Source organism: Triticum aestivum, chromosome 1D (assembly GCF_018294505.1).
Source record: "Triticum aestivum cultivar Chinese Spring chromosome 1D, IWGSC CS RefSeq v2.1, whole genome shotgun sequence".
Taxonomy (NCBI): Eukaryota; Viridiplantae; Streptophyta; class Magnoliopsida; order Poales; family Poaceae; genus Triticum; species Triticum aestivum.
The window spans coordinates 390,790,180-390,802,369 of record NC_057796.1 but is presented as its reverse complement, the minus strand read 5'-3'; the positions used below and the strand labels follow the sequence as shown (position 1 = coordinate 390,802,369).

Sequence of the window (12,190 nt, the reverse complement as noted above, 5' to 3'; positions counted from 1 at the left end):
TTCCACTCCTAGTCCAACTAGGGAAGGGGGGAATCCTACTCCCGGTGGGAGTAGGACTCCCCATGGGGCGCGCCATAGGAGGGCCGACCCTCCCCCTCCTCCACTCCTTTATATACGGGGGAGGGGGCACCCCATAGACACACAAGTTGATCATTGATCTCTTAGCCGTGTGCGGTGCCCCCCTCCACCATAATCCACCTCGGTCATATCGTCGTAGTGCTTAGGCGAAGCCCTGCGCCGGTAGCTTCATCATCACCGTCATCACGCCGTCGTGCTAGCGAAGCTCTCCCTCGACACACTACTGGATCGTGAGTTCGTGGGACGTCACCGAACTGAACGTGTGCAGATCGCGGAGGTGTCGTACCTTCGGTGCTAGGATCGGTCGATCGTGAAGACATATGACTACATCAACCGCGTTGTCATAACGCTTCCGCTTACGGTCTACGAGGGTACGTAGACAACACTCTCCCCTCTTGTTGCTATGCATCACCATGATCTTGCGTGTGCGTAGGAATTTTTTTGAAATTACTGCGTTCCCCAACACTGGTGTGGAGAGCAGGCTAGTGACGGGTTGCAGGGTCCATTGGCCTTCACTGGGAAGTGGAGTGGATGATCTGCTTGGGGCAAGTGCCCTGCTCCGGTTGTGGTAGGAGTCGGTGATGATAACACCTGTGGGCACCGTTTTCCTATTGGGGGCATAGTTGTGAGCTTGCCTTCCCCCTTCCCTCGGCTCTTGGGGAAACCCTAGCTCATGTCAAGCGGACGATGGTGATGCTTTGTATCGCTCCCTTCTTAAAGGCATAGTATTGGAGCCGGTGGGCATTGTGGATCTGCGACAGCTTGTTTCGCATGGTTGTGAGGTTGACGGCTCTCCTACCTTTCGGTATGGTGACTTGTTTGGTGACGATGTTGGTGGCGTGTGGTGTAGGGTCGTGGCAGGGTCTTGGTAGTTGGCTCTTTCCGGCGTGTCTGTCTGGTCTCCTCATGGTCTCTTTCATCATGCAGTCAGAGCTGCCTTTGTGGGGCATGGGCAACAATGATGACGGGTGTTCACTGGTCTTCGTGAGGTCTTTGTCGGTGCAAGATTTTCATTTTTCTTCTGCACTTGATTGTCATCTAAGTCGGAGTTGTCTCGTCGTTACTCTTGGTGGCCAACTGTTTGGCATAGGTCAATGCAGGCTTCATGCAGATTGTTGCAGTGCGGGCTCGTCAGTGGTTTGTTTTGGTGAAGTCGGAGTCACTGGCTCGTGGAGGAGTGATGGCGATGACACATATGGTCGGCCTCGACGATGCTCTCCATCGGCAATATTTCAACCACTGCATTCGCTCTTCCTTTGGACCATAATGAACTTGCAGGCACATCCCAGTATCCTACAAGAGACAAAGATCACTTCATGTGAGATCGATATTCTTATTTTGAAAAAGCTACGACAAAACTCTATGCACCTGTTGGTCATGACAAGTTTATAGACACTAGAAAAGGCCATTGCCGCATTTGTGAAAATGAATAAACACATACATGGACTTGCGTCCAAAAACATATATTCGAGGACCTATAAAATTATTTGTTGAACAAAAACTGCCACTCAATCAACCTGTTCGCTCCACTCCCTATTCCATTTCTTTTAACCAAATCAATGCCAAAGATTCAAACAGCCTAGAAGAAAAGGTTGATGCTATCTGCACTCTGCTATTGCTATCTGGTATTTGCACTCTCATTGTATTTGCTACTCTTTGACTGCTGGAGAAGTGTTCTTTTGCTTCCTATTGTGGGGATTAAATTGTGGGTATAGATTTTTGGTCGAACAATGGCATTACAGCTATGGCATTACAGTATAGATATAGATATGGCGTGGATATGGAGATTTGCGGACATCCTAGACATATGAGGACAATGTGGGTGTCCGGTTGGGTGCCTTTCCCCCTTCTCTCTCGTGTCCAAGCCGTGACCGGGCTACTCGCCCGGACGTTTGGTGAAAATATGAGTGGTCTGGTTGTAGATGCTCTTAGCGGCCAAGTTCATGAAGCTAGTTGTGTTGTGCGGCAGATGGCATGTGCGCGGGTTGGTCTGGGGAGGGGTTCTCTCTGATGTGGGTTGTTGCTGGTTCGCATTGCCTCCCTGGTCTTTGCTCGTTTGTATCGGCATCGCCGCTTGTGTTCTAAGGTCTATTGGCGGCGTTGGAGGTGGTTGGCTAGTAGGCGCGTGATCTCAACACCAAAAGCTTAGCTTGCTCCTCAATGTCACCGCCACATTCCTCTTTTCACGTTTACCCTTCCTTTGCATCGTCTCTTCATCCCCAGACTGCCTCCCCTCACTTTTGACCTCTGTGTCGCTCCTCTTCGCCGCCATTGTTGCCCTGCACGAGCACAACCCTAAGCACCCAAGTAACGACTTTGAGCGTCAGTTCATCGTATGGCCCACCTTGAGGTTGCTTCTTTATTTGCAACGGCGCATGCTTAGAAGACCCCCGGGTGGAGGGTGGGGGGGTGTTAAACATATCAGCTCCTGGGTTGACCGTAGAAAAAACATGGTGATTATCATAGATGCTACTCCCCATGCTGAAGTCACCTAATATCTCTAATCACTTTGTCTTTTTCCCTTTGATAAAGCTCTCACCCGTATCTCTTATACAAAAATTAATGGGTTATGCCACCCCTAACGCTATGATGGTATAGCGAAGGGAGCAATCCCGTGACGTGGGTCACTTGATCGTGAGAATTATTGCATGGAGAATGACGCGCAACCAAGCCAAGCGAAAACAAGGCATACCTTATCTGGACGGGCTACGGTAATGGAGCCACGTGTCCTTAAACATTGATTGAGGTAATTAGTCCTGATGCTGACTAGCACCATGCGTGGTGGGGCTATCCGTCCCGAAGCAGAACATCGGTTCTGGTTTAAGTCAGAAACCGCGACGCGAATTTTGAGGACATGCGGCCACGCGCTGCCGTTATCTTGTGCGTCCGCAGCGCGTCGTTATCGGCATCTAATATAGCATCTTGCCCCCAACGCCCAATACTGCACAATGTTAATTTCTTACGAAATGGGAATACACCCATTATACCCTCACGCGTGTGGGCCCGCACGCATTTATCATCGTAGGAATACAGCCTTATCCATTAGCGATTCGGCCCGCGGGGGACGCCCGTCCGGGGTGGGTCATAACTGCTCCGCTGCAGTGCGTGTTAATTGAAGTAATCATGCTGGGTGTTGTTATTCGGTTCAGGGGAGCTGGGCAATGACTTCAATTGGGCAATTTATGGCATACACTGCTGTTTGGTGTACGCACATTTACGCTCGATGTATTTGCACACGTTTTGTGATTAGAGACAGGCTAATTGCAGCAGGGGCGTCGGCCCACAAAGGTGGCTAAATAATTTATTGATAGACCAGCTCGCAGCCTGCATGAGCAAGCTAAACGTACTGGGTGATACATGCAGCTCGGCCAGCAAAAAGTGGAACATATGAAAAAGAAAACGGCAGTCCCTACGCAGAGGGGATAAACTACGTAGTTCTAAGGAGGCAGCTCTTGGCCAAGGCCATGCGCGGGATGCATGAAGTGCACTGAGCAGAAGAAGATGAACACATGTATTATGACTACGGCGCTTCCTATGCAGCCGGAATGATACTTCAGAACTTGTGGAGGAACATAGTGACCATGACCATCAAGTTTGAGAGGCACAGCATGGAAATGTTCTTTAGGAATGACTGGTTCTGCTCGAGAAGTGTGACTTGGCGATGGACCGGCGCATGCGAAATCAGATGTCCCCACCGCGCGCTGAAGTACTGCATGTACTCGTTCTCCCACTTCCAAAAACTACACCCTCCATGTTGCAGCAGGAAGAAAGATTAGCACGCCCTGGAGAAGAAGGCATGAAAGGATTTAGAAACACTTACCCCATGCCGGGGTTTAGTTCAGTCCCGAAGACAAACTAGAGCACGTAGTCGGTGAGAGGGAGTGGAGGCATCTTATTGCTCGTGTGGTGAGATGGAGGTGGTGTTGAACTGAAGGAAATATGCCCTAGAGACAATAATAAAGTTATTATTTATTTCCTCATATCATGATAAATGTTTATTATTCATGCTAGAATTGTATTAACCGGAAACATAATACATGTGTGAATACATAGACAAACAGAGTGTCACTAGTATGCCTCTACTAGACTAGCTCGTTGATCAAATATGGTTATGTTTCCTAGCCATAGACATGAGTTGTCATTTGATTAACGAGATCACATCATTAGGAGAATGATGTGATTGACTTGACCCATTCCGTTAGCTTAGCACTTGATCGTTTAGTATGTTGCTATTGCTTTCTTCATGACTTATACATGTTCCTATGACTATGAGATTATGCAACTCCCGTTTACCGGAGGAACACTTTGTGTGCTACCAAACGTCACAACGTAACTGGGTGATTATAAAGATGCTCTACAGGTGTCTCCAAAGGTACTTGTTGGGTTGGCGTATTTCGAGATTAGGATTTGTCACTCCGATTGTCGGAGAGGTATCTCTGGGCCCACTCAGTAATGCACATCACTATAAGCCTTGCAAGCATTGTAACTAATGAGTTAGTTGCGGGATGATGTATTACAGAACGAGTAAAGAGACTTGCCGGTAACAAGATTGAACTAGGTATTGAGATACCGACGATCGAATCTCGGGCAAGTAACATACCGATGACAAAGGGAACAACGTATGTTGTTATGCGGTTTGACCGATAAAGATCTTCGTAGAATATGTAGGAGCCAATATGAGCATCCAGGTTCCGCTATTGGTTATTGACCGGAGACGTGTCTCGGTCATGTCTACATAGTTCTCGAACCCGTAGGGTCCGCACGCTTAAAGTTAGATGATGATCGGTATTATGAGTTTTGTGTTTTGATGTACCGAAGGTAGTTCGGAGTCCCGGATATGATCACGGACATGACGAGGAGTCTCGAAATGGTCGAGACGTAAAGATCGATATATTGGACGACTATGTTCGGACACCGGAATGGTTTCGGGGAGTTTCGAACATATACCGGAGTACCGGGGGGTTACCGGAACCCCCGGGGAGTTTAATGGGCCAAGATGGGCCTTAGTGGAGAAGAGGAGGGGCGGCTAGGGCAGGCCGCGCGCCCCCTCCCCCTCTAGTCCGAATTGGACAAGGAGGGGGGCGCCCCCCTTTCCTTCCTCCTCTCTCCTTCCCTTCTTTTCCCCCTCCTACTCCAACTAGGAAAAGAAGGAGTCCTACTCCCGGTGGGAGTAGGACTCCTTCCTGGCGCGCCCTCCTCCTGGCTGGCCGCCTCCTCCCCCTGGTCCTTTATATACGGGGGCAGGGGGCACCTCTAGACACACAAGTTGATCGATTGATCTATTCCAGCCGTGTGCGGTGCCCCCCTCCACCATATTCCACCTCGGTCATATCGTAGCGGTGCTTAGGCGAAGCCCTGCGCCGGTAGCAACATCATCACCGTCACCACACCGTCGTGCTAACGGAACTCTCCCGTGAAGCTCTGCTGGATCGGAGTTCGCGGGACGTCATCGAGCTGAATGTGTGCTGAACTCGGAGGTGCCGTACGTTCGGTACTTGGATCGTTCAGATCGTGAAGACGTACGACTACATCAACCGCGTTGTGCTAATGCTTCCGCTTTTGGTCTACGAGGGTACGTGGACAACACTCTCGCCTCTCGTTTCTATGCATCACCATGATCCTGTGTGTGTGCGTAGGAAATTTTTTGAAATTACTACGTTCCCCAACATGAACTACTACGGGACGTGGACGAACACATGATTTGCAAGCCCAGCTAAGCTGTGAGGAATGGAGAAGGGGAGCAGCTTCGAATGGCCATGTCCCGTGCAATAAATGCATCTGCGTGTCTCGCTCCCGCCTGGTGCTGCTAGCCGTTGTCACTACAGGCTGCCATGTGGGCCTTTACTGTGGCGCAGACGCGAATACGAGCGCTATACCAGCTGGTGTACGCTGCCAAGGGGAGATTATACGGCAACGTTGTATTGCGCTAGCACGAATCACGTGGGGACGAGTGGTGCAGATAACGACCTCGCGTGGCCGCATGTGCACACGCGATTTATCGCAGAAACCGGTGCTAGTTTCTCTGAAGCATCACTAAAAAAACAGAGCGCAGCAGCACAACATACTGCGTGTGGACACACATGGGATGCGTTTGGTTACCTACATCTTTTTTGCCCTTTTGCATACTTGTCTCAGTTGGGTCTGGCTAAGCATATGCAGGCAAAACAACATCATCTGCATATTGATTGGTTGCATGCATCCCCTCTTTCTGCATCAGAGCAACGCCTCTACGCGTTGTGTTTTGGTTGCTCGCATTGGCTGTGCTCATACTAGTGCATGTTGTTTGGTTGCATGCATGGGATATGATTAAGACTTAACAGCTAACCATAACACACAGTGCCATGGCGATTGCAATGAACGATGACGAGGACACAAGGAACTAGTACGTCGCGCCGCCATCGGACTCGGCGTCGAGGCGACAGTCCACTGCCTCGGGCTTGCACGTGTGGAACGCCGACCTCTTCGGGTCGACGAGCAAGCCTCCCACCGCCGTGGCGAGCAGAGTCCCTGGAGCTCATCAATGGTCGATAGATACCGAGCAGGGAAGGGGAACAACCAGCAGCAGAAGAGGGTGGTGGACTGGCCGCCACCGGCATGTATTACGTCGTCGCGCTCTTCTGCAGGTCGTTGAGCGCGGTGCATGAGCGGACGATGTTGAGCGCGTGGCTCGAGAGCCGTAGGTCGGCGCGGTCGCAGCCGTGATCGCCGCACACGACGATGGCTGGCTGAAGCTGCTTCACGGCGTGGAGGGAGGCCGTCGTCGGCCTGCAGGTTTCTGTGTCGACTGTTATGTGCATGACAACGGTCTCATCGGGCACCGCCGATAGGCTTGGGATGGCGAGGGGCTGAAGGGGTCGAACGCGACGGCGGTGAACTCGAACGTGATGCCCAGCTTAGAGGCGAAGCGCGTCAGGATCTACTACGTCAGCTCGGCCTCGTCGTGCTGCTGATGGCGTAGGAGCTGTTCAGGCACTCTGCCTCCGCCGCAAAGGCACCTATGCGGCGGAAGAAAGAGGATTAAGAAGGAGCTTACTGAAGATAGAAGAAGAAACCGCGTACATCGTGTACGCATCCTTGCATCCCCTCGTGCATCTCGACCCACCCATGTGCCCTCGATATGGATCTCCTCAACCTGGATCGCTAGAAACGGTCGATTCGGCCGTTTCTATCAGGCCAGGCTAAGGAGTACTTTAAGTTCCGTACTATGCAAGAATTTGATGCAGCCCAGTCATACCTGGCCATGGGCCGGGCCGGGACGGGCTTGGGCCGGGCCAAAAAAGCCCATGGCAGAAAACTGAGGCCCAGGCCCTCCCAGGCCCTACCATCGGGCCTACTTTTCAAGTCCAAGCCCGGCCCATCTGATAAAAAGCCCTGAAAAGCCCTTAGGGCTTAGGGCCGTGGGCTAGGCCTCTTCCTTATAAAATGCCAATATACCAAGCCCAAGCCCGTCCAGGCCCTGCTGGTGGGCTCAAAACTCAGGCCCAAGCCCGGCCCACGGGCAAGCCCATCGGGCCTAGGCCCTGGATTTTAGGGCCGGGCCTGGGTGGGCCGACAGGGCCGGGCCGGAGATGGCCAGGACTAAGCCCAGATAACCAAATAGGACACTTTATTCCCGTACGAGCCTAGTTATTAGGGCGGATGCGGGCTACTGAACACATCCATATTGACCAAGCACTGCCTGCCACTGAAGATTTTGAAGTTTGAACAGAGACAGGCGCAACGTTCGGCAAACACGCAAACACAACGAACGAGGCACCACCAGCCTTCACACGATCGCATCACAGACGCGGCAGCAATCAATCACGGCGCTGGCATGGCAACAACGACGCGAGAGCAACGCCCCATCATCAATCCACCCACCATCCGCCCCGCCACGACGTGCGCCAAAGGGCACGAAGAAAAGGAGAAAAAGAAAGAAAACCAGCGCGGCGCGGTCGCCGTACCTGCCTGCCCTCCGCGGAGACCGTTGCCCGCTTCGCCGTCCCGGCCAGCCCCCAATCAAAAGAGCAGAGCCCCCCTCTTCTCCCTTCTCCCTCCCTCCCTCCCGTCCCGGGCACTTTCCCAAATCGACCAGGACTCGGGGAGCATGGCGAGGGCCCTCGACGGCTGCTACTCCGCCAAAGACGTCGCCTACAGGTTCGCCAACTTCCTTCCGGTGGCCCTCTCCCCGCTGCTTGCTTAATTTGGGTCAGGAACCCAGAGTCAAACAACCATAGGATGCAGAACCTAGATTGGTCTTGCTCGGAGGAGCCGTAACTTCTTGCGGTGTTTGTTGTCAGAAGTCTGTACTACTGTCCAGCAAGATCAATTTCAGAATACTGTTACGGTGTTGCTGGGTTCAGATGGATACTGAATCCTTTGCTTCTTTATTATAGTTATTAGTTATGGGCGGCTGCTGGCTAGGGACTCCAAATAGATTGATCATAGAGAGAGCGTGCCGGTTTCGACAAAGTGAAGTGGATCATCTATCATTGGCCCTCTGTTTCTTCCAAGAGATCATGATCTCTGAGAAACACTAGAATTACACAAGAGGAAATGGATGCAATGTTTTGGGTGCAGATTAAAATTGACTGATGAAGTTACACATTGATAACTGACTAGAAACGAATAAATAAGCACTGTACGACATAATTTGAATTTTAAACTTGTGAAGGCGTAGAGGGAACACCGCGTTGTCGTTTATGGCTTTCAGGTTTGTAAAGCGTCTATATGTCCAGTTCAATGATGTGTGTTGTTTGTTCCTTCTTGCCAGCTGTGGATACTGTGGCTATGCACTGAATTTGAGCTCCTCCACACGGAACACGGCCAACATTGGATCAAAGTACGGGAAGCAGATCAGGAAAGGTGTCGTCTCATTCTTCGCGATCGACGAGAGCCGGTTCACGCAAACCGACGAGGTGAGCTGCACGCCATACTTCCGCTCGAGTCGTTCCTGGGGCTTCTTCAGAAAGAGAACACGATTGCTCTGCCGCAAGTGCAGTGGCCATATCGGTAACGCTTATGACGACAAGGACTCTGCCTTGTATGATACCTTAGATGACACACTCGCGAGCTCAGAGGTCAGCAGCATGTCTAGTCGAAAGAAATATGTTATCAAGATCAATGCACTACAGCCCTCATCCGACGACTCCGGTGTTCCATTCTCTCAATGACAGCAATCTGAACTGATGTATTGTGTGCCTTGAAAAGCATGGTTGCTCTACTCTGTGCCGGACTGGGATGTTGTGAATCGGAGCTTTTCAAGGGAACTTGCCATCTCTGTAGCTCTACTCTGTGTACATGTATACTTTAAACAAAAGTGCCAAATTTTGGTTGTGTTGATAGTACAAACTGAGAGGGTCTTTTTGTTGTCTACGTCGGTGCTTGTGTGTCTATCTCTTCAGCGTGTTTGCAACATGTTTGCCATATTCAGTCATCTCCCTGTATCAGGCATTCAGTCTCATAAAGGCGTTCCTGAAGTTGTTCATGTGGGAGGGGGCCAAAGCTGTTGGCGTCGAAGGGAAAAATATATTGAGATACTGTGAATATTGTCTATCAAAATGATGTATCTTCAGTTTATGTTCTAATAGAACGACTTCTTTTATACACAAATATACTTCAAAGCCAAACAACAAGAAGGACCACTAATTCGTGTGAATACCAATATCAATCTAACTTGGTGTACCTTTTACATCGCTGTTCTGACTGGATGATGGTTTTGTAATCTGCATCATGTCTTCTCAGGACAGATTATTACTCCGTTATTTGAGCTGGTTTGGATATCTAAATGTAATTCATAAGAGATCCAATGCATCATTGCACCCCTTCCTTTGTTTTCATTGTTCAGTTTTTCACTTTTTGTTGACACCTCACAAATGGAAATCGTTTGAATACAGTGAATGAGACATACTAAAGCACTGGCCTTGAACACATCAGGTAACTGATTTCCGCAGGATTTGCAGTGAATCATTGTCACTGTAAACTCATCCACATCCTCCTTTGAGATAGCAAAATGAAGACGGCCAATTCCTCTGAAGGATGTAGTTGTTGCTGCCACTGCAGAAGGGGGTTTCGCGTATGTGTATTACTAGCAAAGTCTGCACATGGAATCACCGTTCAAGCAATTGGAAAGGTTTCTGAGTAACTAGAAATCGAGAGAGATAACGCAGAAATGATGATTCTGATTAACTTACAGTAGCAGTTAACAGTAACCACATCATGAATCGGTAGCTGTGAGAGTTTCAGAATAATTTTTGCACAGCTGCAACTCTGCTGAGCATAACAAATCAATCTAAGACTGGATGTATGATATGCAGACAAATTCCATCTCAATTACAGCGCTGCACAACAGAAGGAACACCAATTCGGATGTTCATGATTCAGCCATAAACAATTCTTGCGCAACCAAGTACAATTCGTGAAGGTCTACTGGTAAAATCTAGCTCATAAGCGCACACAAGTTTGCATCACAGAAGAAACAGCAATCGCACACAACAGAGATGCAGCAGGCCACCAGCGAGACAAAATTCAGAAACACGGTATTTGCACAGACAGGGGTTTGATTTCCAGCAACATATGCGAATAACTTTGTTCCACGATTCAGTTCGAACTACAGAGCATACAGAGAACTAGACAAGTCGCGGTATCATCAAACTTTGGGGATCTGCAGGAGGGGGGGCGAGGACGAGCCTAGCCGCCGAAGCCGTAGAGGGTGCGGCCCTGGCGCTTGAGGGCGTAGACGACGTCCATGGCGGTGACGGTCTTGCGGCGGGCGTGCTCGGTGTAGGTGACGGCGTCGCGGATGACGTTCTCGAGGAAGATCTTGAGCACGCCGCGGGTCTCCTCGTAGATGAGCCCCGAGATGCGCTTCACGCCGCCCCTCCGAGCGAGCCTCCGGATCGCCGGCTTGGTGATGCCCTGGATGTTGTCGCGCAGCACCTTCCTGTGGCGCTTGGCGCCGCCCTTGCCGAGCCCCTTGCCTCCCTTGCCGCGCCCGGACATGGTCGCCGACGATCCTCTTCGAGCTGCTGATGAGCTAATGTGGGGTTGGAGGAGCGGTGGTGGTTGGTAATGTGATTTGCGGAAAGGGGCGAGGGGTGCTTTAAAGGGGAGAGAGGTTGGAGGAGGCGTGTGCCTGCCGTTCGATGCGGATGCAGTGGACGGTCAAGATGAGGATCCGCGAGAGAGATGCCGCGGATCGATGACGTGGCGGGGAGCTTGGACCTGTGGCTTGGCGGGCCGGGTCAGAGGTGGGGCGGCAGCTCGAATTTTTTGGCTGTGGGTTGTGGCTTTCCTTCCTTTTGTGAGAACTTTCCTGATTTTAAGTTATGAACCAACTTTCTGGATTTAGACCGAGTGCTTTGATTGGAGATATGAAGAAGGTTGGCTGAAATTCAGCGCGAGACGTGGTATGCAGGAGAATCAATCCAAACCTCTTTTTGGTGCAGTTTCACTGCTTGGCACATTGGAGCAACACGATGCTCCATGAACCGTGATTCTTGATGAGTGTGATGGCGATCCAAACTTCTTTTTTATTTATATGTTTCCTTTTTCCCAAGACTGTTTTTTTCTTTTTTTTCTTTTCGTGTGACATTTCCAAAACTTATAAAATAAAATAATATTAGATGTGAAAGCATTTCCCTCTCCACACGAGGCGGCTTAGGAGGACCGACCTCCAACCGCTCCTAAACAAGGCCGCGTGCAGCTTGCCTGGCTAGAAGGGCTGGAAGGTGTCCCTAGCCAAAACCGTATTGTCCGTAGTTGTAGCATATCACCTCACGGCGCTCCCACTGCTTACCTGGGAAAATCACAAGCTCGCAACTTCATCTGGTGTGGCGATGACTCCGAGGATGCATCCAGTGGCCACTCTCTGGTCAACTAGCGGTCGCTCTGCTGGCCTAAGGCTCTGGGGGGTTTGGGGTCATGGATCTTGAGAGGTTCAACCGAGCTCACATTTTGCGCCGGCTTTGGCTCCAGTGGACCGACTCTTATCGGCCAAGCTCTGAGGTCATGTTGGCCTTAGCTCCAGTGGACCAACCCTAATCGGCCATGGGCGGGTTCTACGTTGCCTTTGCGGACATGGCGCTAACAATGGCCGCTAGCACCATTTCACTAGGTGATAGCGGGAAATTTG

General features: G+C 50.6%; 2 protein-coding genes across 2 annotated transcripts; one reads left to right on the top strand and one right to left on the bottom strand.

The window, feature by feature from the left end:
• The first annotated feature begins 7,945 nt into the window (after nt 1-7,945).
• LOC123170683 (uncharacterized protein At4g08330, chloroplastic) lies at nt 7,946-9,432 on the top strand. Its single transcript, XM_044588491.1, has 2 exons — nt 7,946-8,214; nt 8,831-9,432. The coding sequence occupies exons 1-2, from the start codon at nt 8,165-8,167 to the stop codon at nt 9,228-9,230; spliced, it is 450 nt and encodes a 149-aa protein (XP_044444426.1). The 5' UTR covers nt 7,946-8,164; the 3' UTR covers nt 9,231-9,432.
• Nucleotides 9,433-10,583: 1,151 nt separating this feature from the next.
• Nucleotides 10,584-11,126, bottom strand: LOC123182314 (histone H4). Its single transcript, XM_044594838.1, has one exon. The coding sequence runs from the start codon at nt 11,056-11,058 to the stop codon at nt 10,747-10,749; it is 312 nt and encodes a 103-aa protein (XP_044450773.1). The 5' UTR covers nt 11,059-11,126; the 3' UTR covers nt 10,584-10,746.
• Nucleotides 11,127-12,190: the final 1,064 nt, after the last annotated feature.